At 53.7% G+C, this 27,036-nt stretch overlaps 1 protein-coding gene across 1 annotated transcript in view; it reads left to right on the plus strand.

Moving 5' to 3' along the window:
* The first annotated feature begins 904 nt into the window (after positions 1 to 904).
* CPXM1 (carboxypeptidase X, M14 family member 1) overlaps positions 905 to 27,036 on the plus strand; it is a 51,902-nt gene continuing 25,770 nt past the window's right edge. Inside the window, exons 1-5 of the mRNA XM_077814733.1 lie at positions 905 to 1,127; positions 3,327 to 3,434; positions 8,426 to 8,535; positions 9,143 to 9,282; positions 9,489 to 9,573. Of these exons, the coding sequence (XP_077670859.1) occupies positions 905 to 1,127; positions 3,327 to 3,434; positions 8,426 to 8,535; positions 9,143 to 9,282; positions 9,489 to 9,573 (666 nt within the window). The remainder of the gene's footprint in view (positions 1,128 to 3,326; positions 3,435 to 8,425; positions 8,536 to 9,142; positions 9,283 to 9,488; positions 9,574 to 27,036) is intronic.

Below are 27,036 nucleotides of genomic sequence, written 5' to 3' on the forward strand. Positions count from 1 at the left end.
AGTGTTGCACAGCCTCAGAGGTGTGCATGGGGCTGTGAGGCACGTGCACCCCGTGGGGCATATTGAGAGCCAGCAGGGTCCCCTCCCGCAGGACTTTCATTCCAACACTGGTTTAGCACCTTCCATCCAAGAAGCCCAAAGCGCCTCCCAAGCACTAGCTGATTAACACCCTCTCCTAGGACTAGGAGGCAGAGGAGGAAGGTTGGCCCAGGGGCTTGGGCACAGGCCTGGGTGTCCCTGGTTCCTCTGCAACTGCCCCCTGACGCGGCCTTGGGCAAGTCACATAGACTCAGGTCCTTAGGAGTATTGAGGGGCGTAAAGCCCATTGATCCAAAGTCTGTCTGGCCTCTGTTCCTGTCTGTCCAATGCGGATAACAGCCCTGCCCTGCTGCCAGGCTCTGAGGAGGAGAAACGCGTTAATGAGTCGCTGTGGCAAGGGGGATCTTGGCGGAGGGGGAAGCCCCATTTTACAGACGAGGAAACTGAGGCTCAGAGCTGTGAAATGACTGGCCCAAAGCCATGGCGGGGGGCGGGGGCTGGCAGGGCCAGGTGGCAGGACTAGAAGGCAGGTCCCCTGGCACCTTTTCAGGGGGGGCAGCAAAGGCCCGTAGACTCCTGGCCAGAGCCGGCGCCCGATGCCAGTGGCCTAGGAATGACTGTGGGGCCGGTCTCTGGCCTGTGCCATCCAGGGGGTCAGCCGCCGCCGCCGCCCCCGCCCCTCTCCAGCCGGGAGCCAGGCGCTTTTGGCGGGCCCCGCTACTCCGCGCAATGCGGTAGCTGTGTGGCGCCCGCCCGGGGGGCCGGGGGAGGGACCAGCCGCGGGGCGGGCAGAGCGCGCGGAGCCGGAGCAGCGCGCCCCGCGCCCCCGTCCGCTGCGCCCCGCCTGGCCCCTGCGCCCCTCGCCATGCTGGCGCTGCCCCTGCTGCTGCTCCTGGCCCTCGCCCCCGCAGCCCGCCTGCCCGGCGCGCTCGGGGCCCCTGGCCGCGCCACCCTCCGCCCGGGCGGCGAGCGGGAGGTGACGGCGGCCCCCGCAGCGCCGAGCACCCCGGCGCAGCTGGAGGAGCCCGTCTCCAAGGGCGAGGGCAAGAGGCTGCGGCTGGCAGAGGAGAAGGCAGCGGGTGGTGAAGGTAGGGGCTGCAGCCCCTGGCGGCGGGGGCTGGGCGCTTGGGGGAGGGGGATCGGGGTGGGTCGGGTCCTTTCTGGTGTTTCCTCTTCTGCGCTCCAGCCTTCCGCTGTGCGTGGTTGGGTCTCCCGTGGCCGTGCGGGGTCCGTGCGCTGTGCGGCGCCCCTTCTCTGCTCGGGGGTGGTGCGGGTCCTTGGCAGAGGTGCGCTCCGCTTGGCCTGGCTTCCCCGTGGGGCTCTCGGTGGCCGTGTTGGGGCATGGGGCGTCCTGGGGGCTCTGCTCGGGCCTGGCTGGCAGCGTGTTTTCTTTTCCGGGCGGGCGGGGGGCGAGGCGTCCTGTCCTGGGGGGGCGAGGCGTCCTGTCCGGGGGGGGCGAGGCATTCCTGATTGCGGAGCTTCGGCTTGCCGCTTGCTTTCCTGTGCGCTCTGTCGGGGGTGGTGGGTGGTGCGGGCCGGTGTGTTGGGTGTGCTCTGTCGGGTGTGTTGGGTGTGCTCTGTCGGGTGTGTTGGGTGTGCTCTGTCGGGGGTGGTGGGTGGTGCGGGCCGGTGTGTTGGGTGTGCTCTGTCGGGGGTGGTGGGTGGTGCGGGCCGGTGTGTTGGGTGTGCTCTGTCGGGGGTGGTGGGTGATGCGGGCCGGTGTGTTGGGTGTGCTCTGTCGGGTGTGTTGTGTGCGCTCTGTCAGGGGTGGTGGGTGGTGCGGGCCGGTGTGTTGGGTGTGCTCTGTCGGGGGTGGTGGGTGGTGCCGGCCGGTGTGTTGGGTGTGCTCTGTCGGGGGTGGTGGGTGGTGCGGGCCGGTGTGTTGGGTGTGCTCTGTCGGGGGTGTTGGGTGCGTTCTGTCGGGTGTGTTGTGTGTGCTCTGTCGGGTGTGGTGGGTGGTGCCGGCCGGTGTGTTGGGTGCTGGTTGTGCGGCACTGAGGGCGGGAGATCTCTCCCTGCACACCATCCCCCCGGGGTGGCCAGCTTGGGGCACCGGATGCTTCCCTCGCACATCTTTGCAGTAACACACAAGCTGTGCGAAGTTGCTGAGTTGCAAACAGGCTGCTCTGAGCTGTCTCGGGGCTGGGGGCTCGCTCCGCTGCTGGGAACTGCGGGCGGGGATCCTTCCCCTGAGTCTCCCAGATCCCCTCACGGTATTTCTTCCCTTCGCTTTGCCTGCCGAGGGGACTGGTGCGCCGGGCTGCTCTCCCCTTGGCTCTCCCCCAAACTGCTCGCTGGGTGCCAGCTGGCCTGTTCCACGCTTCGCCAGCAGCTTTCTGCTGAGCAGTCGAAGCGGGAGGCCGTGACCGGCAGATCTTGGCCCTGGGTGATGGACAGGACGCCCCCGAGCCTGGTTGCTCCCAGATCCCACCACCCGCAGCAAAGCCAGGCCTCTCGACTCCAGCGGGAGCTGGGTTTGGCCCAGGGGGTGGAGGAGCGACCATGGGCTCTCTGAGCCGGGGGCCCAGGGAGAGGAGTCGGGGAATGGAGCAGGCTAGAACCCATCCACACACGCTAGCCCCAGCCCTCCCCTCCACTGCCAGGCTCCTCCGTGCCAAGCGGGGGGAACTAGCAAGCTGGCTTTGAAGTCTGGGACCAGGGGAACCCCCACGATCCAACAGCCCTGGCTGCCTCCCTGCTCTGCCACAAACTTACTGACAAACTCACTAGGGCGCCCGGGCACCAGCCGCCTTCGTGAGACGGGGCCGAGCGGCTCCAGTCAGTGTCCCAGGCCCGGCACGGGTGGCCCCTCGTGGGCTCCTCTGGCTGCAGCTGCTGGAGCCGGAAGAACCGCGTTCTGGCCCGGCTGCGGCTGTGGGCTCCCAGCAGCCAGGACGTGCAGCACAGAGACGGCAGAGGAACTGCTTGGGGCACTGTCGGAGTCCCAGTGGACGGGACCCGCAGGGAGCGACCTCGGGGCCGCTCCCGCACGGCTGGGCCCCTTGCTCTCTGGGGTGGTGCTGGGGCTGAGCTCTGGGGCAGCAGGAAACACTGGTCCCCGGTTGTTCACGGCGGAGCCTCGATCTCTCGGGTTAGAGGGAGCAGCACAATCCTCACGGCCACCCTCCTCCACGGCAGGCCTGGCGGCCGGCAGTGCCCTGAATCGCAGCCCCCGTGTCCCCCGGCCCGGCTGCTCGGTCTGGAGCTCGCTGCTGCGCTGCCCGTTCCGGGCGCCCCCTCCCCGAGGAGGAGCGGGGTGACCGTGTGTCTGGTTTGTCTTTCTCCAGCCAGGGGCACCGCGGAAAAATCTGTGCGGGTTAAAGTAGTAAAGAAAAAAGTCTTGAAGAAGAAACCCAAGGCTTCGGCCCAGGGAGCAGCCACCGAGCAGCAGCCACGTACGTACTTCCCCCGTCTCTGGTCACTGACCCGCAGCCCGGGTACCCCCTCTGAGCCCCATGCCGCGCTCCCAGGCTGCAGAAAGCAATTCCGGCCACTCCACACGGTTCCACTTGGCCAGCACCGGTCTCTTCTCCGGCTCCCGCGTGGCCACAGCACACACAGTCGAGGGCCTGCGTCCTATGCGGCACGTCAGTTCTACGCAGCAGAGACCCCGGAGTCCTGCGGCTCCGCCTGCCCCCGCCTGCCCCCGCCCCACCATAGCCGGCCTGTCCAAGGGAACCCTGGTGGGGTTGGGGCTGATGCCAAATTCATAGAATCATAGAATCATAGAATATCAGGGTTGGAAGGGACCCCTGAAGGTCATCTAGTCCAACCCCCTGCTCGAAGCAGGACCAATTCCCAGTTAAATCATCCCAGCCAGGGCTTTGTCAAGCCTGACCTTAAAAACCTCTAAGGAAGGAGATTCCACCACCTCCCTAGGTAACGCATTCCAGTGTTTCACCACCCTCTTAGTGAAAAAGTTTTTCCTAATATCCAACCTAAACCTCCCCCACTGCAACTTGTAATTCCATTTACTATATGCTGCCCCCTGACCCCGGTACATTGCCAGCGCCCTGCCCCGGAGCCCGACGCTTACCTGCCTTGCAGAGATGGGCAGGGCCAGCGGGGGCTTGGAAGTGGCGTTGTCCCCTGCTCAGGTTTTCCCGGGAGTGTCCCTTGTCCTGGGAAGTCTGTCGGGAGGCTGCGTACACATGGCCGGCTGTCTCGGGAGCTGCCCGGATGGCCTAGTGGTTTTGTACCCTAACCCTAACGTTGTCCGGCTTGGGAGGCAGATGACACTGTGATTGGTGTCGGCTCCTTCCTTCTCCCTGTGGGGCGAGGTGACTTTCCATTGTGGGGGAGTGGGGCTGGATTCTTAATCCCCCCCACACCCCAGCAAACCTTGTCAGCAGCCCTGGGCATCCCCACGGGGACTGCCACGGGCTCACATACACATGGAAACGTACCCACCCCCTGCCCCGTGCACTGACAAACATCCTCATGCACGTGCCCCCCCCCCGTATCCCCCACTCACGCACTGGCATGTGCTCACGCCCCCACGCGTCCACTCCCCCACAAGCTCCCACATGCACATACAGCTACCCCCTGGGTGCCCCCGAGGCAGAGCCTCGGAACCTTTCCACAGAAGGAGCCAGCCTTCCCAGGGCCAGCCCGGGCTCCCGCGGGTTATTCTTGGAAAGCTGGCGCTTTGTTGTTTTTCCTCTGGCTTTTGAGGTTTCAGGCAGCACCGAGGAGCGTTTCCTGCCCAGCTGCAGTGCAGCTGGGTGGAGCGTTGGCAGGAGCCCGCTGCTCACTGGGACGGCCTCGTGAGGCAGGGCGCCCGCTCTCTACAGCCCCTGAGGGGCTAGCCTGGGGAGATTTCCAGGGAACGTCTAGTGTAGGGAGCAAAGCCTGGCCAGGAGCCTTTGGCAGCATCCCAGCAGGAGACGCCGAGTCTGGGGCGCTAGTCTGGGGCCGGGCACGTCTGCGAGTGGCACAGAGCAAGAACTGCGTGGTTTCCTGCATCACCGCGGGAGCTGATCGCTAGCAGGGGGCTGGAGGACATTCCTCCGCAGGGTGCGGTGGGGAACCAGTGTCCCTGGGCTGTGGGGATTGTGCTTCCCTGGGAACCAGCCAGAGAGATGGGCAGGTTTGGGAGGAGAGTGGGACACTGGAGGAGACAAGGGGTCTGTGGGCTGTTCTGCCTGGCAGGAAGGGGGTACTGGGGGTTGCCAGGTTTTCGACTTGAATGCGCGGTCGAAAAGAGATGCTGGCAGCTCCGATCAGCACTGCTGACCAGACCATTAAAAGTCCAGTAGGTGGCACAGCGGGGCTAAGGCAGGTTCCCTGACTGCCCTGGCTCCGTGTGGCTCCCGGAAGCAGCGGCATGGCCCCTCTCTGGCTCCTAGATGTAGGGGCAGCCAGGGGGCTCCGCACACTGCTCCCACCCCAAGTGCTAGCTCTGCAGCTCCCATTGGCCAGGAAACGCAGCCAATGAGAGCTGTGGGGGTGGCACCCGCGAACGGGACAGCATGCAGAGCCTCCTGGCCATGTCTCTGCGTAGGAGCCAGACGGAGGACATGCTGCTGCTTCGGGGAGCTGCTTGAGGTAAGCACCACCCAGAGCCTGCACCCCAAACCCTCTCCTGAACCCCAACCCTCTGCCCCAGCCCTGATCCCCCTCCCGCTTCTGTACCGCTCAGTCCCAGCCCAGAGCCCGCTCCTGCACCCTAAATCCCTCATCCCCGGCCCCACCCCAGAGCCCACACCCCCAGCCGATGCTCTCACCCCCTCCCGCACCCCTGCCCCAGCCCAGTGAAAATGAGCGAGTGAGTGAGGGTGGGGGAGAGCAAGCGACAGAGGGAGGGGGGATGGAGTGAGTGGGGGCAGAGCCACGGAGAGGCACTGCCCAGAGACGTCAGGGCGCTGGTGGGTGCCCCGGGCTGGGTGCTGAGGGCAGGAGCTCCTGGCGTCCATGTGGCCTAGTGGCCGTTACTGACCTCGCTCGTATCCAAAACGATGGACTCAGCCAGATGCTGTCCCTGCCTTGGCGGCTCCAAAGCCCTGGTCCGGAGGACGCGGGGGGGCGGCTTCCAAGCAGCAGGAGTCGCACTGGGAGCGGCGTGACTGGTCCCCAGGGGGGTTTCAGCTCCACGAAAGCACTCGGGGGCCAGGCAGAGCCGAGCCACGTCCCTGGGCCCTGCCGCTCTCGAAGCTAAGGGAGGGTCCATGGGCACGAGGCGGGGAACCAGCCTGCGTCCCTGGCAGGGGAGCTGAACCGCAGGGCGGGCTCGCTCTGTAGGTGTGCGAGCGTGGCCGGGGAGCAGAGAAGATGAGATCGCGGCCCCTGCAGAGAGGGCGCCGTGGCTGGGAGGAAGAGGAAGCCGAAGGCTTGGCCACAGGCTGCTGGGACTCCAGCTCGGGCATTCCCAGGAGAAGCGGGGCTCGGGGGCTGGGGCGGGCTGCAGAGGCTGGAGGGAGGCTGCCCACCCCGCAGCGGGTCGGAGAAGCTCAGTTCCCTGGGCTGACCCCTGCGTCTCCACACGTGCCCAGGGCGGCAGGGTGCTGGGCCCAGGCAGGGCAGCCCCAGGGGGGCATTGGCCCTGCACAGCTGCGGGGGAGGGAGGGTGTATGACCCCGCTGGGCAAAGACCTCGTGAGAGCCACTCGCAGCCTGTGGTTGGCCCGGCGCGGCTCTCCCCTCGCGGGGCCCGCTGGCTCCCCTGCTTGGGCTGCAGCACTAGTGGGGAGGCGGAGGGATTTGTGTCCAAGTCACCCTGCGGGATCCCCTCTCTTCCCAGCATCTCCAAGGCACCCTCAGTGAGTCTGGGTGCCAGGGGAGTTCCCAGGACTTCCCCTTTTGCCCCCCTGCCCCCTGACCAGAGGGGGCGCCGCAGAGCAGAGCAGTTACCTGCCTTCCCCGCAGGGCCAAGCCCAGCCTGCAGCGTGAGGTTCCACAGGGGAACAGCTGCGACCGGCCTGGCCCCATCCCCCACACAGACCCCCTGGGATCGCGCCAGCTGAGGCGGGATATGATGCGTCTTTGACTCATGCTCACAGGCTGTGGTTGTGGTTTCAGCAGCCCCTGGCGTTCTCTGGTATCCGCTGGCCTGATCTCCGGCAGCACTTGTGCCTCCAGCCGCGTGTTCGGGCTCCAGGCTGGGGCTGAGTGCGCCGCGCTCTGCCTGGGGGCGGGAGCGGGGATGTGTGCAAAGCTAGACACCACCGGAGCTGGCTCTGGGCCCTCGCCGGGGGAGAACTGAAACAGGCTGGCCTGGCGGCTGTGTGCAGCCCCCCGTAGGCAGGGGATCCCCTCGGACTTTGTGCACGGTGTAACGATAAACAATCCCCGTTCCTAGCCTAACACGCTGTTCTGGGTGCTGCCAGCAGCGGTGCCCGCACTCCACCCAGCCGTGAAGTGCTGCAGCCACCTCTGGGGCGGGGGAGCACAGCCGCTGTTTAATAGGCAGAGTAGCCCTGCAGTAATGCAGGCCAGGCAGCAAGGAGGAATGCCGGATGCGGTTTAAACTGCTGGGGGAATCTCAGGAGAGCCGAACGTAACCGGCCAGGCTGGAATTGGCTGGAACGCTGGTGTTAGCCCTGAATCGTTGGCAACAGCCCGTGATCCGGGCGTTTCAGTGTGTCCCTGCACGGCCGGCTCCAGTACTGAAGCCGCTCTTCTCTGGCTCTGGGGGTAGATGCGTGAGCCCCTGGGCTGCTGCTGATGGTGGCCTGCAGCCTCTGGGACAGCCAAGACATGAGGTCTCCAAGCGAGCAGTCCAGTGCCCCGTAGCAGCAAGCTGGGCCCTGGGCTCTGTATCGGCCCAGAGGAAGAGCTCATCAAACACGCGGAAACCGAGTAAAGGGAAACAGGAGGAAATACTTCCCTCTCTCAGGCTGCAGGGTAACCCCCCTCACTTAGCACTTACCCCGAGACCCAGGACGGCACTGGAGAATAGGCCTCAGGGGATACCCTTACCACCCGGGTCTAGGGGCCAGCACAAGGACAGGGAGCTAGGAGTCCGGAGCTCTGCCCCGCAGCCACGTCTGGGGGAATTTTCAGTCAGTGCCGTGTGTGGGCTCTGGAGATTAAAGGCTCTGAGCAGCGTTCACTGGGGCCCAGGTGCTGCGAAGCGCAGAGGCGGCAGGGTCCAGCCAGATTTGGTACTGGCTGTCACCCAGACCATGGCACCCTGGACATCACATCCCACTCAGCACCAGCCAATGAGAGAAGGAGAGAGATTGTCCCCGACACCCCAGGGTGCCCAGCTTGCTGGTCTGCCCCCAGGTGGGATCTCCCCATTGTTCAGGGGGTGGGATTCCAGTGGGGAGCAGCTCCTGGCCCGGACTCCCTCTCCTCCTTGGAGTTGCACCAAGGATGCCTTTGGCCCCTCTGGCTTTTCTTTAGCCTGACTTTGTCTTTCCTTTACCCCTTCGGCTTCCCACCAGAATGTCCCCCGCTGGGGCTGGAGTCTCTGAGGGTGTCGGACTTCCAGCTACGAGCCTCCAGCATCAAGCGCTACGGACTGGGTGCCCACCGGGGACGCCTCAATATACAGGTGTGCTGTGCCGTGCGCTGGGCGGGGGGACCTTTCATTCAGAGCGAGGCCTCTCCCAGCCCACATGGCAGTTACCTGGCCACCAGCTGGGCTTCGTCTCCCTCCAGGGGCTCTGGGGTGCCATCCTGACACCTCCAAAGGGAACGGCTCCTGGCTGACAGGCTGCAGCCCCAGCCCCCTCACCTAACTCCCCCACAACAGGGTCACCCCATCCGTCCCCCGCACTAACCTCTTCACTACGCCGTCTTCCATGGGAGGGCGAGACACCTCCTGCAGCAGCTGGTTAAAGAGGGTCCTACTGAGCATTGCCCCCCCCAGTAGGGGGCGCTGCCATAAGGTACCCGAAATGTACATAACGACATGGCAGCCCACGGCGCCTTTCCATTTTGTTCAGAACCAGCGAATGGGGCCCGTTTTTGCAGGGGGGGGGGGATAGGGTTATCTGTTCGCAGCAGCACTCGCTATCTGTCCGGCGCTCTCCAAACACTTGGGAGGGACAGTCCCTGCCGCAAGGCGTCCAGCTCCCTGGGGCGCTGGCATGGGTACTCCCAGCACACACCTTCGGGTACTCCCGCCGCTCTCTCTGTCCCTCCCCTCCCTGCCACAGTCTGGGATTCACGACGGTGACTTCTACGACGGAGGCTGGTGTGCTGGCCACGAGGACCGGGACCAGTGGCTGGAGATCGATGCCCGGCGGCCGACCCGCTTCACCGGCGTCATCACGCAGGGGCTGAACTCCATCTGGACGTAAGCAGCGAATGCAGGGGCGGAGAGGGCGCAGGGTGATGGATCCGTGGCCCCAGCCGCTGGCTGGGTCATCGAGCCCGTTATCGTGGTATCTAGGCTCTGGGACGGCTCTTGTGGGGCTATCGGGGAAGGGGGCCAGGGTCCCTCTAAACCCCTCAATGCTGGTGACTCTGACCCTACTGCTCATTTTCTCTCTCCCCACGTAGGTACGACTGGGTGACCTCCTACAAAGTCCAGTTCAGTAACGACACGCACGCCTGGCAGCCAAGCCGGAACGGGACGGAGGAGGCGGTGAGTGGGAGCGCTGGTGCCGAGCCCTGCATGGGGCGGCCCAGCCCTGGGGCATCGCGGGGACGGGAGGCTGGTGGGTCAGGCGGCCAGGGCGACGGGCCAGCACCGAGGCGGATGGGCTCTTTTACAGCCGGTGGTTGTGGGTGGCAGGGCCTGCCTGGGCCTCGAGGACTTAGGGACAGAGGTGCGGGGTCAGATCCTCCGGATTTCGCTGAGCGATGCGCAGCCCCCCACGGCAGGGGCTGGGCACTGGGCGCTTTAAGGCACCTTTGCTGCCCTGGAGCCTGGGGTCAGGCTGTGCCAGCCCAGACCCCCAGCCTGAGGGCGGCTCTCGCTCACGTCAGGGGCCTTTCCCCCAGCAGCAGGAGCCATGACAGCCCCCCAGTGGGACCAGACCCCTCCCTGCTCCCCGCAGCCCTCTCCCGGTGCCAGCCAGTCCGCGGAGGGTTAATAGAGCTGTGTGGGCTGGACTGGCTTTGTAGCGCATCCTGTGCGGGGGGCTCCCCCCCCCCCGCACCCCAGCATCAGCTGGGCTCCATCCTCCGCCCAAAGAGCTTCTGTATGCGTGGGGGAATGGCCAGAGCCCCAGGCAGCTCAGCTTCCCCTGGCAGCCCCCAGCCACCGGGCACAATCCCACCCCTCCCGGGCTGGAGGGGGCGTGCGTGTGTCCACATGTGTAAATAAATCAGTGCAGTGCGTGTGTGAATACATGCTCTGTGTGTGTGTGTGTGTGAATAAGTGCAGTGTGTGTGTAAATAAATTAGTGCAGAGTGTGTGGGTGAATACATGCTGTGTGCGTGTGGAGATAAATCAGTGCGGCGTGTATAAATGCGTGCTCTGTGTGCGTGTGTAGATAAATCAGTGCGGCCTGTATAAATGCGTGCTCTGTGTGTGTGTGTAGATAAATCAGTGCGGCGTGTATAAATGCGTGCTCTGTGTGTGTGTAGATAAATCAGTGCGGCGTGTATAAATGCGTGCTCTGTGTGTGTGTAGATAAATCAGTGCAGCGTGTATAAATGCGTGCTCTGTGCGTGTGTAGATAAATCAGTGCGGCGTGTATAAATGCGTGCTCTGTGTGTGTGTGGAGATAAATCAGTGCGGCGTGTATAAATGCGTGCTCTGTGTGTGTGTGGAGATAAATCAGTGCGGCGTGTATAAATGCGTGCTCTGTGTGTGTGTGGAGATAAATCAGTGCGGCGTGTATAAATGCGTGCTCTGTGTGTGTAGATAAATCAGTGCGGCGTGTATAAATGCGTGCTCTGTGTGTGTAGATAAATCAGTGCAGCGTGTATAAATGCGTGCTCTCTGTGTGTGTGTAGATAAATCAGTGCGGCGTGTATAAATACGTGCTCTGTGTGCGTGTGTAAATCAGTGCGGCGTGTATAAATGCGTGCTCTGTGCGTGTGTAGATAAATCAGTGCGGCGTGTATAAATGCGTGCTCTGTGTGTGTGTAGATAAATCAGTGCAGCGTGTATAAATGCGTGCTCTGCGTGTGTAGATAAATCAGTGCAGCGTGTATAAATGCGTGCTCTGTGCGTGTAGATAAATCAGTGCAGCGTGTATAAATGCGTGCTCTGTGTGCGTGTGTAGATAAATCAGTGCGGCGTGTATAAATGCGTGCTCTGTGTGTGTAAATCAGTGCGGCGTGTATAAATGCGTGCTCTGTGTGTGTGTAGATAAATCAGTGCGGCGTGTATAAATGCGTGCTCTGTGTGCGTGTAGATAAATCAGTGCGGCGTGTATAAATGCGTGCTCTGTGTGTGTGGAGATAAATCAGTGCGGCGTGTATAAATGCGTGCTCTGTGTGTGTAGATAAATCAGTGCAGCGTGTATAAATGCGTGCTCTGCGTGTGTAGATAAATCAGTGCAGCGTGTATAAATGCGTGCTCTGTGCGTGTGTAGATAAATCAGTGCAGCGTGTATAAATGCGTGCTCTGTGTGCGTGTGTAGATAAATCAGTGCGGCGTGTATAAATGCGTGCTCTGTGTGTGTAAATCAGTGCGGCGTGTATAAATGCGTGCTCTGTGTGTGTGTAGATAAATCAGTGCGGCGTGTATAAATGCGTGCTCTGTGTGCGTGTAGATAAATCAGTGCGGCGTGTATAAATGCGTGCTCTGTGTGTGTGGAGATAAATCAGTGCGGCGTGTATAAATGCGTGCTCTGTGTGTGTGGAGATAAATCACTGCGGCGTGTATAAATGCGTGCTCTGTGTGTGTGGAGATAAATCAGTGCAGCGTGTATAAATGCGTGCTCTGTGTGTGTGTAGATAAATCAGTGCGGCGTGTATAAATGCGTGCTCTGTGTGTGTAGATAAATCAGTGCGGCGTGTATAAATGCGTGCTCTGTGTGTGTGTGGAGATAAATCAGTACGGCGTGTGTAAATGCGTGCTCTGTGTGTGTGGAGATAAATCAGTGCGGCGTGTATAAATGCGTGCTCTGTGTGCGTGTGTAGATAAATCAGTGCGGCGTGTATAAATGCGTGCTCTGTGTGTGTGTAGATAAATCAGTGCGGCGTGTATAAATGCGTGCTCTGTGTGCGTGTAGATAAATCAGTGCGGCGTGTATAAATGCGTGCTCTGTGTGTGTGGAGATAAATCAGTGCGGCGTGTATAAATGCGTGCTCTGTGTGTGTGGAGATAAATCAGTGCGGCGTGTATAAATGCGTGCTCTGTGTGTGTGGAGATAAATCAGTGCAGCGTGTATAAATGCGTGCTCTGTGTGTGTGGAGATAAATCAGTGCGGCGTGTATAAATGCGTGCTCTGTGTGCGTGTAGATAAATCAGTGCGGCGTGTATAAATGCGTGCTCTGTGTGTGTAGATAAATCAGTGCAGCGTGTATAAATGCGTGCTCTGTGTGTGTGTAGATAAATCAGTGCGGTGTGTATAAATGCGTGCTCTGTGTGTGTGGAGATAAATCAGTGCGGCGTGTATAAATGCGTGCTCTGTGCGTGTGTAGATAAATCAGTGCGGCGTGTATAAATGCGTGCTCTGTGTGTGTAAATCAGTGCGGCGTGTATAAATGCGTGCTCTGTGTGCGTGTAGATAAATCAGTGCGGCGTGTATAAATGCGTGCTCTGTGCGTGTAGATAAATCAGTGCAGCGTGTATAAATGCGTGCTCTGTGCGTGTGTAGATAAATCAGTGCGGCGTGTATAAATGCGTGCTCTGTGCGTGTAGATAAATCAGTGCAGCGTGTATAAATGCGTGCTCTGTGTGTGCGTGTAGATAAATCAGTGCGGCGTGTATAAATGCGTGCTCTGTGCGTGTGTAGATAAATCAGTGCAGCGTGTATAAATACGTGCTCTGTGCGTGTGTAGATAAATCAGTGCGGCGTGTATAAATGCGTGCTCTGTGTGTGTGGAGATAAATCAGTGCGGCGTGTATAAATGCGTGCTCTGTGTGTGTAGATAAATCAGTGCAGCGTGTATAAATGCGTGCTCTGTGCGTGTGTAGATAAATCAGTGCGGCGTGTATAAATGCGTGCTCTGTGTGTGTGGAGATAAATCAGTGCGGCGTGTATAAATGCGTGCTCTGTGCGTGTAGATAAATCAGTGCAGCGTGTATAAATGCGTGCTCTGTGCGTGTGTAGATAAATCAGTGCGGCGTGTATAAATGCGTGCTCTGTGTGTGTGGAGGTAAATCAGTGCGGCGTGTATAAATGCGTGCTCTGTGTGTGTAGATAAATCAGTGCAGCGTGTATAAATGCGTGCTCTGTGCGTGTGTAGATAAATCAGTGCGGCGTGTATAAATGCGTGCTCTGTGTGTGTAAATCAGTGCGGCGTGTATAAATGCGTGCTCTGTGTGCGTGTAGATAAATCAGTGCGGCGTGTATAAATGCGTGCTCTGTGTGTGTAAATCAGTGCGGCGTGTATAAATGCGTGCTCTGTGCGTGTAGATAAATCAGTGCAGCGTGTATAAATGCGTGCTCTGTGCGTGTGTAGATAAATCAGTGCGGCGTGTATAAATGCGTGCTCTGTGCGTGTGTAGATAAATCAGTGCAGCGTGTATAAATGCGTGCTCTGTGCGTGTGTAGATAAATCAGTGCGGCGTGTATAAATACGTGCTCTGTGTGTGTAGATAAATCAGTGCGGCGTGTATAAATGCGTGCTCTGTGTGTGGAGATAAATCACTGCGGCGTGTATAAATGCGTGCTCTGTGTGTGTGTAGATAAATCAGTGCAGCGTGTATAAATGCGTGCTCTGTGCGTGTGTAGATAAATCAGTGCGGCGTGTATAAATGCGTGCTCTGTGCGTGTGTAGATAAATCAGTGCGGCGTGTATAAATGCGTGCTCTGTGCGTGTGTAGATAAATCAGTGCGGCGTGTATAAATACGTGCTCTGTGTGTGTAGATAAATCAGTGCGGCGTGTATAAATGCGTGCTCTGTGTGTGGAGATAAATCAGTGCGGCGTGTATAAATGAGTGCTCTGTGTGTGTAGATAAATCAGTGCGGCGTGTATAAATGCGTGCTCTGTGTGTGTGGAGATAAATCAGTGCGGCGTGTATAAATGCGTGCTCTGTGTGTGTGGAGATAAATCAGTGCAGCGTGTATAAATGCGTGCTCTGTGTGTGTGGAGATAAATCAGTGCGGCGTGTATAAATGCGTGCTCTGTGTGCGTGTAGATAAATCAGTGCGGCGTGTATAAATGCGTGCTCTGTGTGTGTAGATAAATCAGTGCAGCGTGTATAAATGCGTGCTCTGTGCGTGTGTAGATAAATCAGTGCGGCGTGTATAAATGCGTGCTCTGTGTGTGTAAATCAGTGCGGCGTGTATAAATGCGTGCTCTGTGTGCGTGTAGATAAATCAGTGCGGCGTGTATAAATGCGTGCTCTGTGCGTGTAGATAAATCAGTGCAGCGTGTATAAATGCGTGTTCTGTGCGTGTGTAGATAAATCAGTGCGGCGTGTATAAATGCGTGCTCTGTGCGTGTAGATAAATCAGTGCAGCGTGTATAAATGCGTGCTCTGTGCGTGTGTAGATAAATCAGTGCGGCGTGTATAAATGCGTGCTCTGTGTGTGTGGAGATAAATCAGTGCGGCGTGTATAAATGCGTGCTCTGTGTGTGTAGATAAATCAGTGCAGCGTGTATAAATGCGTGCTCTGTGCGTGTGTAGATAAATCAGTGCGGCGTGTATAAATGCGTGCTCTGTGTGTGTGGAGATAAATCAGTGCGGCGTGTATAAATGCGTGCTCTGTGCGTGTAGATAAATCAGTGCAGCGTGTATAAATGCGTGCTCTGTGCGTGTGTAGATAAATCAGTGCGGCGTGTATAAATGCGTGCTCTGTGTGTGTGTAGATAAATCAGTGCGGCGTGTATAAATGCGTGCTCTGTGTGTGTAGATAAATCAGTGCAGCGTGTATAAATGCGTGCTCTGTGCGTGTGTAGATAAATCAGTGCGGCGTGTATAAATGCGTGCTCTGTGTGTGTAAATCAGTGCGGCGTGTATAAATGCGTGCTCTGTGTGCGTGTAGATAAATCAGTGCGGCGTGTATAAATGCGTGCTCTGTGTGTGTAAATCAGTGCGGCGTGTATAAATGCGTGCTCTGTGCGTGTAGATAAATCAGTGCAGCGTGTATAAATGCGTGCTCTGTGCGTGTGTAGATAAATCAGTGCGGCGTGTATAAATGCGTGCTCTGTGCGTGTGTAGATAAATCAGTGCGGCGTGTATAAATACGTGCTCTGTGTGTGTAGATAAATCAGTGCGGCGTGTATAAATGCGTGCTCTGTGTGTGGAGATAAATCACTGCGGCGTGTATAAATGCGTGCTCTGTGTGTGTGTAGATAAATCAGTGCAGCGTGTATAAATGCGTGCTCTGTGCGTGTGTAGATAAATCAGTGCGGCGTGTATAAATGCGTGCTCTGTGCGTGTGTAGATAAATCAGTGCGGCGTGTATAAATGCGTGCTCTGTGCGTGTGTAGATAAATCAGTGCGGCGTGTATAAATACGTGCTCTGTGTGTGTAGATAAATCAGTGCGGCGTGTATAAATGCGTGCTCTGTGTGTGGAGATAAATCACTGCGGCGTGTATAAATGCGTGCTCTGTGTGTGTGTAGATAAATCAGTGCAGCGTGTATAAATGCGTGCTCTGTGCGTGTGTAGATAAATCAGTGCGGCGTGTATAAATACGTGCTCTGTGTGTGTAGATAAATCAGTGCGGCGTGTATAAATGCGTGCTCTGTGTGTGGAGATAAATCACTGCGGCGTGTATAAATGCGTGCTCTGTGTGTGTGTAGATAAATCAGTGCGGCGTGTATAAATGCGTGCTCTGTGCGTGTGTAGATAAATCAGTGCGGCGTGTATAAATGCGTGCTCTGTGTGTGTGTAGATAAATCAGTGCGGCGTGTATAAATACGTGCTCTGTGTGTGTAGATAAATCAGTGCGGCGTGTATAAATGCGTGCTCTGTGTGTGGAGATAAATCACTGCGGCGTGTATAAATGCGTGCTCTGTGTGTGTGGAGATAAATCAGTGCAGCGTGTATAAATGCGTGCTCTGTGTGTGTGTAGATAAATCAGTGCGGCGTGTATAAATGCGTGCTCTGTGTGTGTGTGTATATAAATCAGTGCGGCGTGTATAAATGCGTGCTCTGTGTGTGTGTAGATAAATCAGTGCGGCGTGTATAAATGCGTGCTCTGTGTGTGTGTAGATAAATCAGTGCGGCGTGTATAAATGCGTGCTCTGTGTGTGTGTAGATAAATCAGTGCGGCGTGTATAAATACGTGCTCTGTGTGTGTAGATAAATCAGTGCGGCGTGTATAAATGCGTGCTCTGTGTGTGGAGATAAATCACTGCGGCGTGTATAAATGCGTGCTCTGTGTGCGTGTAGATAAATCAGTGCAGCGTGTATAAATGCGTGCTCTGTGTGCGTGTAGATAAATCAGTGCGGCGTGTATAAATGCGTGCTCTGTGTGTGTGTGTAGATAAATCAGTGCGGCGTGTATAAATACGTGCTCTGTGTGCGTGTGTAAATCAGTGCGGCGTGTATAAATGCGTGCTCTGTGTGTGTGTAGATAAATCAGTGCGGCGTGTATAAATGCGTGCTCTGTGTGTGTGTGTAAATCAGTGCGGCGTGTATAAATACGTGCTCTGTGTGCGTGTGTAAATCAGTGCAGCGTGTATAAATGCGTGCTCTGTGCGTGTAGATAAATCAGTGCGGCGTGTATAAATGCGTGCTCTGTGCGTGTGTAAATCAGTGTGGCGTGTATAAATGCGTGCTCTGTGTGTGTGTAGATAAATCAGTGCGGCGTGTATAAATGCGTGCTCTGTGTGCGTGTGTAAATCAGTGCGGCGTGTATAAATGCGTGCTCTGTGTGTGTAGATAAATCAGTGCGGCGTGTATAAATGCGTGCTCTGTGTGTGTGTGTAAATCACTGCGGCGTGTATAAATACGTGCTCTGTGTGCGTGTGTAAATCAGTGCGGCGTGTATAAATGCGTGCTCTGTGTGTGTGTAGATAAATCAGTGCGGCGTGTATAAATGCGTGCTCTGTGTGTGTGTAGATAAATCAGTGCGGCGTGTATAAATGCGTGCTCTGTGTGTGTGTGTGTAAATCAGTGCGGCGTGTATAAATGCGTGCTCTGTGTGTGCGTGTGTAGATAAATCAGTGCGGCGTGTATAAATGCGTGCTCTGTGTGTGTGTGTGTAGATAAATCAGTGCGGCGTGTATAAATGCGTGCTCTGTGTGTGTAAATCAGTGCGGCGTGTATAAATGCGTGCTCTGTGCGTGTGTAGATAAATCAGTGCGGCGTGTATAAATGCGTGCTCTGTGTGTGTAGATAAATCAGTGCGGCGTGTATAAATGCGTGCTCTGTGCGTGTAGATAAATCAGTGCGGCGTGTATAAATGCGTGCTCTGTGTGCGTGTGTAAATCAGTGCAGCGTGTATAAATGCGTGCTCTGTGTGTGTAGATAAATCAGTGCGGCGTGTATAAATGCGTGCTCTGTGTGTGTGTGTATATAAATCAGTGCGGCGTGTATAAATACGTGCTCTGTGTGCGTGTGTAAATCAGTGCGGCGTGTATAAATGCGTGCTCTGTGTGTGTGTAGATAAATCAGTGCGGCGTGTATAAATGCGTGCTCTGTGCGTGTGTAGATAAATCAGTGCGGCGTGTATAAATGCGTGCTCTGTGTGTGTAGATAAATCAGTGCGGCGTGTATAAATGCGTGCTCTGTGCGTGTAGATAAATCAGTGCGGCGTGTATAAATGCGTGCTCTGTGTGTGTGTGTAGATAAATCAGTGCGGCGTGTATAAATGCGTGCTCTGTGTGTGTAGATAAATCAGTGCGGCGTGTATAAATGCGTGCTCTGTGTGTGTAGATAAATCAGTGCGGCGTGTATAAATGCGTGCTCTGTGTGTGTGTGGAGATAAATCAGTGCGGCGTGTGTAAATGCGTGCTCTGTGTGTGTGTGGAGATAAATCAGTGCGGCGTGTATAAATGCGTGCTCTGTGTGTGTGGAGATAAATCAGTGCGGTGTGTATAAATGCGTGCTCTGTGTGTGTGTAGATAAATCAGTGCGGCGTGTATAAATGCGTGCTCTGTGCGTGTGTAGATAAATCAGTACGGCGTGTATAAATGCGTGCTCTGTGCGTGTAGATAAATCAGTGCGGCGTGTATAAATGCGTGCTCTGTGTGTGTGTAGATAAATCAGTGCGGCGTGTATAAATGCGTGCTCTGTGTGTGTGGAGATAAATCAGTGCGGCGTGTATAAATGCGTGCTCTGTGCGTGTAGATAAATCAGTGCGGCGTGTATAAATGCGTGCTCTGTGTGTGTAGATAAATCAGTGCGGCGTGTATAAATGCGTGCTCTGTGTGTGTAGATAAATCAGTGCGGCGTGTATAAATGTGTGCTCTGTGTGTGTGGAGATAAATCAGTGCGGCGTGTATAAATGCGTGCTCTGTGTGCGTGTAGATAAATCAGTGCGGCGTGTATAAATGCGTGCTCTGTGTGTGTAGATAAATCAGTGCGGCGTGTATAAATGTGTGCTCTGTGTGCGTGTAGATAAATCAGTGCGGCGTGTATAAATGCGTGCTCTGTGTGTGTAGATAAATCAGTGCGGCGTGTATAAATGCGTGCTCTGTGTGCGTGTAGATAAATCAGTGCAGCGTGTATAAATGCGTGCTCTGTGTGCGTGTGTAAATCAGTGCGGCGTGTATAAATGCGTGCTCTGTGTGTGTGTAGATAAATCAGTGCGGCGTGTATAAATGCGTGCTCTGTGTGTGTGTGGAGATAAATCAGTGCGGCGTGTATAAATGCGTGCTCTGTGTGTGTGTGGAGATAAATCAGTGCAGCGTGTATAAATGCGTGCTCTGTGTGCGTGTGTAAATCAGTGCGGCGTGTATAAATGTGTGCTCTGTGTGTGCGTGTGTAAATCAGTGCAGCGTGTATAAATGCGTGCTCTGTGTGTGTGTAGATAAATCAGTGCGGCGTGTATAACTGCGTGCTCTGTGTGTGTGTGTAGATAAATCAGTGCGGCGTGTATAAATGCGTGCTCTGTGTGTGTGGAGATAAATCAGTGCGGCGTGTATAAATACGTGCTCTGTGTGTGTGTAGATAAATCAGTGCGGCGTGTATAAATGCGTGCTCTGTGTGTGTGTGGAGATAAATCAGTGCAGCGTGTATAAATGCGTGCTCTGTGTGTGTGGAGATAAATCAGTGCGGCGTGTATAAATGTGTGCTCTGTGTGTGCGTGTGTAAATCAGTGCGGCGTGTATAAATGCGTGCTCTGTGTGTGTAGATAAATCAGTGCGGCGTGTATAAATGCGTGCTCTGTGTGTGTGTAGATAAATCAGTGCGGCGTGTATAAATGCGTGCTCTGCGTGTGTAGATAAATCAGTGCAGCGTGTATAAATGCGTGCTCTGTGTGTGTGTAGATAAATCAGTGCAGCGTGTATAAATGCGTGCTCTGTGTGTGTGTAGATAAATCAGTGCGGCGTGTATAAATGCGTGCTCTGTGTGTGTAGATAAATCAGTGCGGCGTGTATAAATGCATGCTCTGTGTGTGTGTAGATAAATCAGTGCGGCGTGTATAAATGCGTGCTCTGCGTGTGTAGATAAATCAGTGCGGCGTGTATAAATGCGTGCTCTGTGCGTGTGTAGATAAATCAGTGCAGCGTGTATAAATGCGTGCTCTGTGTGTGTAGATAAATCAGTGCGGCGTGTATAAATGCGTGCTCTGTGTGCGTGTGTAAATCAGTGCGGCGTGTATAAATGCGTGCTCTGTGTGTGTGTAGATAAATCAGTGCGGCGTGTATAAATGCGTGCTCTGCGTGTGTAGATAAATCAGTGCAGCGTGTATAAATGCGTGCTCTGTGTGTGTGTAGATAAATCAGTGCGGCGTGTATAAATGCGTGCTCTGTGTGTGCGTGTGTAAATCAGTGCAGCGTGTATAAATACGTGCTCTGTGTGTGTGGAGATAAATCAGTGCGGCGTGTATAAATGCGTGCTCTGTGCGTGTAGATAAATCAGTGCGGCGTGTATAAATGCGTGCTCTGTGCGTGTAGATAAATCAGTGCAGCGTGTATAAATGCGTGCTCTGTGCGTGTAGATAAATCAGTGCAGCGTGTATAAATGCGTGCTCTGTGCGTGTAGATAAATCAGTGCGGCGTGTATAAATGCGTGCTCTGTGTGTGTAGATAAATCAGTGCAGCGTGTATAAATGCGTGCTCTGTGCGTGTAGATAAATCAGTGCAGCGTGTATAAATGCGTGCTCTGTGCGTGTAGATAAATCAGTGCGGCGTGTATAAATGCGTGCTCTGTGCGTGTAGATAAATCAGTGCGGCGTGTATAAATGCGTGCTCTGTGTGTGTAGATAAATCAGTGCAGCGTGTATAAATGCGTGCTCTGTGTGTGGAGATAAATCAGTGCGGCGTGTATAAATGCGTGCTCTGTGTGTGTGTAGATAAATCAGTGCAGCGTGTATAAATGCGTGCTCTGTGTGTGTGTAGATAAATCAGTGCAGCGTGTATAAATGCGTGCTCTGTGCGTGTAGATAAATCAGTGCGGCGTGTATAAATGCGTGCTCTGTGCGTGTGTAGATAAATCAGTGCGGCGTGTATAAATGCGTGCTCTGTGCGTGTAGATAAATCAGTGCGGCGTGTATAAATGCGTGCTCTGTGCGTGTAGATAAATCAGTGCGGCGTGTATAAATGCGTGCTCTGTGCGTGTGTAGATAAATCAGTGCGGCGTGTATAAATACGTGCTCTGTGCGTGTGTAGATAAATCAGTGCGGCGTGTATAAATACGTGCTCTGTGTGTGTGTAGATAAATCAGTGCGGCGTGTATAAATACGTGCTCTGTGCGTGTGTAGATAAATCAGTGCGGCGTCTATAAATGCGTGCTCTGTGTGCGTGTGTAGATAAATCAGTGCGGCGTGTATAAATGCGTGCTCTGTGTGCGTGTGTAGATAAATCAGTGCGGCGTGTATAAATGCGTGCTCTGTGTGTGTGTGTAAATCAGTGCGGCGTGTATAAATACGTGCTCTGTGTGCGTGTGTAAATCAGTGCGGCGTGTATAAATGCGTGCTCTGTGTGTGTGTAGATAAATCAGTGCGGCGTGTATAAATGCGTGCTCTGTGTGTGTGTGTAAATCAGTGCGGCGTGTATAAATACGTGCTCTGTGTGCGTGTGTAAATCAGTGCAGCGTGTATAAATGCGTGCTCTGTGCGTGTAGATAAATCAGTGCGGCGTCTATAAATGCGTGCTCTGTGTGTGTGTAGATAAATCAGTGCGGCGTGTATAAATACGTGCTCTGTGTGCGTGTGTAAATCAGTGCAGCGTGTATAAATGCGTGCTCTGTGTGCGTGTAGATAAATCAGTGCGGCGTGTATAAATGCGTGCTCTGTGCGTGTAGATAAATCAGTGCGGCCTGTATAAATGCGTGCTCTGTGTGTGTGTAGATAAATCAGTGCGGCGTGTATAAATGCGTGCTCTGTGTGTGTGTGTAAATCAGTGCGGCGTGTATAAATACGTGCTCTGTGTGCGTGTGTAAATCAGTGCGGCGTGTATAAATGCGTGCTCTGTGTGTGTGTAGATAAATCAGTGCGGCGTGTATAAATGCGTGCTCTGTGTGTGTGTGTAAATCAGTGCGGCGTGTATAAATACGTGCTCTGTGTGCGTGTGTAAATCAGTGCAGCGTGTATAAATGCGTGCTCTGTGCGTGTAGATAAATCAGTGCGGCGTCTATAAATGCGTGCTCTGTGTGTGTGTAGATAAATCAGTGCGGCGTGTATAAATACGTGCTCTGTGTGCGTGTGTAAATCAGTGCAGCGTGTATAAATGCGTGCTCTGTGTGCGTGTAGATAAATCAGTGCGGCGTGTATAAATGCGTGCTCTGTGCGTGTAGATAAATCAGTGCGGCCTGTATAAATGCGTGCTCTGTGTGTGTGTAGATAAATCAGTGCGGCGTGTATAAATGCGTGCTCTGTGCGTGTAGATAAATCAGTGCAGCGTGTATAAATGCGTGCTCTGTGTGTGTGGAGATAAATCAGTGCGGCGTGTATAAATGCGTGCTCTGTGTGCGTGGAGATAAATCAGTACGGCGTGTATAAATGCGTGCTCTGTGTGTGTGTAGATAAATCAGTGCGGCGTGTATAAATGCGTGCTCTGTGCGTGTGTAGATAAATCAGTGCGGCGTGTATAAATGCGTGCTCTGTGTGTGGAGATAAATCAGTGCGGCGTGTATAAATGCGTGCTCTGTGTGTGTGGAGATAAATCAGTGCAGCGTGTATAAATGCGTGCTCTGTGTGCGTGTGTAAATCAGTGCGGCGTGTATAAATGCGTGCTCTGTGTGCGTGTAGATAAATCAGTGCGGCGCGTATAAATGCGTGCTCTGTGTGTGTGGAGATAAATCAGTGCGGCGTGTATAAATGCGTGCTCTGTGCGTGTGTAGATAAATCAGTGCGGCGTGTATAAATGCGTGCTCTGCGTGTGTAGATAAATCAGTGCGGCGTGTATAAATGCGTGCTCTGTGTGTGTGTGTGTAGATAAATCAGTGCGGCGTGTATAAATGCGTGCTCTGTGCGTGTGTAGATAAATCAGTGCGGCGTGTATAAATGCGTGCTCTGTGTGTGTGTGTGTAGATAAATCAGTGCGGCGTGTATAAATGCGTGCTCTGTGCGTGTGTAGATAAATCAGTGCGGCGTGTATAAATGCGTGCTCTGTGTGTGTGTGTGTAGATAAATCAGTGCGGCGTGTATAAATGCGTGCTCTGTGTGTGTGTGTGTAGATAAATCAGTGCGGCGTGTATAAATGCGTGCTCTGTGCGTGTGTAGATAAATCAGTGCGGCGTGTATAAATGCGTGCTCTGTGTGTGTGTGTGTAGATAAATCAGTGCGGCGCGTATAAATGCGTGCTCTGTGTGTGTGGAGATAAATCAGTGCGGCGTGTATAAATGCGTGCTCTGTGTGTGTGGAGATAAATCAGTGCAGCGTGTATAAATGCGTGCTCTGTGTGCGTGTGTAAATCAGTGCGGCGTGTATAAATGCGTGCTCTGTGCGTGTGTAGATAAATCAGTGCGGCGTGTATAAATGCGTGCTCTGTGTGTGTGTGTGTAGATAAATCAGTGCGGCGTGTATAAATGCGTGCTCTGTGCGTGTGTAGATAAATCAGTGCGGCGTGTATAAATGCGTGCTCTGCGTGTGTAGATAAATCAGTGCGGCGTGTATAAATGCGTGCTCTGTGTGTGTGTGTGTAGATAAATCAGTGCGGCGTGTATAAATGCGTGCTCTGTGCGTGTGTAGATAAATCAGTGCGGCGTGTATAAATGCGTGCTCTGTGTGTGTGTGTGTAGATAAATCAGTGCGGCGTGTATAAATGCGTGCTCTGTGCGTGTGTAGATAAATCAGTGCGGCGTGTATAAATGCGTGCTCTGTGTGTGTGTGTGTAGATAAATCAGTGCGGCGTGTATAAATGCGTGCTCTGTGCGTGTGTAGATAAATCAGTGCGGCGTGTATAAATGCGTGCTCTGCGTGTGTAGATAAATCAGTGCGGCGTGTATAAATGCGTGCTCTGCGTGTGTAGATAAATCAGTGCGGCGTGTATAAATGCGTGCTCTGTGTGTGTGTGTGTAGATAAATCAGTGCGGCGTGTATAAATGTGTGCTCTGTGTGTGTAGATAAATCAGTGCAGCGTGTATAAATGCGTGCTCTGTGTGCGTGTGTAAATCAGTGCAGCGTGTATAAATGCGTGCTCTGTGTGTGTAGATAAATCAGTGCGGCGTGTATAAATGCGTGCTCTGTGTGTGTGTAGATAAATCAGTGCGGCGTGTATAAATGCGTGCTCTGTGTGTGTAGATAAATCAGTGCGGCGTGTATAAATGCGTGCTCTGTGTGTGTGGAGATAAATCAGTGCGGCGTGTATAAATGCGTGCTCTGTGTGTGTAGATAAATCAGTGCGGCGTGTATAAATGCGTGCTCTGTGTGTGTGGAGATAAATCAGTGCAGCGTGTATAAATGCGTGCTCTGTGTGTGTAGATAAATCAGTGCGGCGTGTATAAATGCGTGCTCTGTGTGTGTGGAGATAAATCAGTGCAGCGTGTATAAATACGTGCTCTGTGTGTGTAGATAAATCAGTGCGGCGTGTATAAATGCGCGCTCTGTGTGCGTGTGTAAATCAGTGCAGCGTGTATAAATGCGTGCTCTGTGTGTGTGTAGATAAATCAGTGCGGCGTGTATAAATGCGTGCTCTGTGTGCGTGTGTAGATAAATCAGTGCGGCGTGTATAAATGCGTGCTCTGTGCGTGTGTAGATAAATCAGTGCGGCGTGTATAAATGCGTGCTCTGTGTGTGTAGATAAATCAATGCGGCGTGTATAAATGCGTGCTCTGTGTGTGTGTGTAAATCAGTGCAGCGTGTATAAATACGTGCTCTGTGTGTGTGTGTAAATCAGTGCAGCGTGTATAAATGCGTGCTCTGTGCGTGTGTAGATAAATCAGTGCGGCGTGTATAAATGCGTGCTCTGTGCGTGTAGATAAATCAGTGCGGCGTGTATAAATGCGTGCTCTGTGTGTGTGTAGATAAATCAGTGCGGCGTCTATAAATGCGTGCTCTGTGCGTGTGTAGATAAATCAGTGCGGCGTGTATAAATGCGTGCTCTGTGTGTGTGGAGATAAATCAGTGCGGCGTGTATAAATGCGTGCTCTGTGTGTGTGGAGATAAATCACTGCGGCGTGTATAAATGCGTGCTCTGTGTGTGTGTAGATAAATCAGTGCAGCGTGTATAAATGCGTGCTCTGTGTGTGTGTAGATAAATCAGTGCAGCGTGTATAAATGCGTGCTCTGTGTGTGTAGATAAATCAGTGCGGCGTGTATAAATGCGTGCTCTGTGTGCGTGTGTAGATAAATCAGTGCAGCGTGTATAAATGCGTGCTCTGTGTGTGTGTAGATAAATCAGTGCAGCGTGTATAAATGCGTGCTCTGTGTGTGTAGATAAATCAGTGCGGCGTGTATAAATGCGTGCTCTGTGTGCGTGTAGATAAATCAGTGCGGCGTGTATAAATGCGTGCTCTGTGTGTGTGTAGATAAATCAGTGCAGCGTGTATAAATGCGTGCTCTGTGTGTGTGTGGAGATAAATCAGTGCAGCGTGTATAAATGCGTGCTCTGTGTGTGTGTGGAGATAAATCAGTGCGGCGTGTATAAATGCGTGCTCTGTGTGTGTGTAGATAAATCAGTGCAGCGTGTATAAATGCGTGCTCTGTGTGTGTGTGTAGATAAATCAGTGCGGCGTGTATAAATACGTGCTCTGTGTGTGTGTAGATAAATCAGTGCGGCGTGTATAAATGCGTGCTCTGTGTGTGTAGATAAATCAGTGCGGCGTGTATAAATGCGTGCTCTGTGTGTGTGGAGATAAATCAGTGCGGCGTGTATAAATGCGTGCTCTGTGTGTGTAAATCAGTGCGGCGTGTATAAATGCGTGCTCTGTGTGTGTAGATAAATCAGTGCGGCGTGTATAAATGCGTGCTCTGTGTGTGTGTAGATAAATCAGTGCAGCGTGTATAAATGCGTGCTCTGTGTGCGTGTGTAAATCAGTGCGGCGTGTATAAATGCGTGCTCTGCGTGTGTAGATAAATCAGTGCGGCGTGTATAAATGCGTGCTCTGCGTCTGTGTAGATAAATCAGTGCGGCGTGTATAAATGCGTGCTCTGTGTGTGTAGATAAATCAGTGCGGCGTGTATAAATGCGTGCTCTGTGTGTGTGTGTGTAGATAAATCAGTGCGGCGTGTATAAATGCGTGCTCTGTGTGTGTGCGTGTAGATAAATCAGTGCGGCGTGTATAAACGCGTGCTCTATGTGTGTAGATAAATCAGTGCGGCGTGTATAAATGCGTGCTCTGTGTGTGTAGATAAATCAGTGCGGCGTGTATAAATGCGTGCTCTGTCCGTGTGGATATAAATCAGTGCGGCGTGTATAAATGCGTGCTCTGTGTGTGTGTGGAGATAAATCAGTGCGGCGTGTATAAATACGTGCTCTGTGTGTGTGTAGATAAATCAGTGCAGCGTGTATAAATGCGTGCTCTGTGTGTGTGTGTAGATAAATCAGTGCAGCGTGTATAAATGCGTGCTCTGTGTGTGTGTGTGTAGATAAATCAGTGCGGCGTGTATAAATGCGTGCTCTGTGTGTGTGGAGATAAATCAGTGCGGCGTGTATAAATGCGTGCTCTGTGCGTGTGTAGATAAATCAGTGCAGCGTTTATAAATGCGTGCTCTGTGTGCGTGTGTAAATCAGTGCAGCGTGTATAAGTGCGTGCTCTGTGTGTGTGTGTAAATCAGTGCAGCGTGTATAAATGCGTGCTCTGTGTGTGTGTGTAAATCAGTGCAGCGTGTATAAGTGCGTGCTCTGTGTGTGTGTGTAAATCAGTGCGGCGTGTATAAATACGTGCTCTGTGTGCGTGTGTAAATCAGTGCGGTGTGTATAAATGCGTGCTCTGTGTGTGTGCAGATAAATCAGTGCAGCGTGTATAAATGCGTGCTCTGTGTCTGTGTGTGTAAATCAGTGCGGCGTGTATAAATACGTGCTCTGTGTGCGTGTGTAAATCAGTGCGGCGTGTATAAATGCGTGCTCTGTGTGTGTGTAGATAAATCAGTGCAGCGTGTATAAATGCTTGCTCTGTGTGCGTGTAGATAAATCAGTGCGGCGTGTATAAATGCGTGCTCTGTGTGTGTGTGTGTAAATCAGTGCGGCGTGTATAAATGCGTGCTCTGTGTGTGTGTGTAGATAAATCAGTGCGGCGTGTATAAATGCGTGCTCTGTGTGTGTGTAGATAAATCAGTGCGGCGTGTATAAATGCGTGCTCTGTGTGTGTGTGTAGATAAATCAGTGCGGCGTGTATAAATGCGTGCTCTGTGTGTGTGTGTAAATCAGTGCGGCGTGTATAAATGCGTGCTCTGTGTGTGTAGATAAATCAGTGCGGCGTGTATAAATGCGTGCTCTGTGTGTGTGGAGATAAATCAGTACGGCGTGTATAAATGCG

Source organism: Eretmochelys imbricata, chromosome 4 (genome assembly GCF_965152235.1).
Source record: "Eretmochelys imbricata isolate rEreImb1 chromosome 4, rEreImb1.hap1, whole genome shotgun sequence".
Taxonomy (NCBI): domain Eukaryota; kingdom Metazoa; phylum Chordata; order Testudines; family Cheloniidae; genus Eretmochelys; species Eretmochelys imbricata.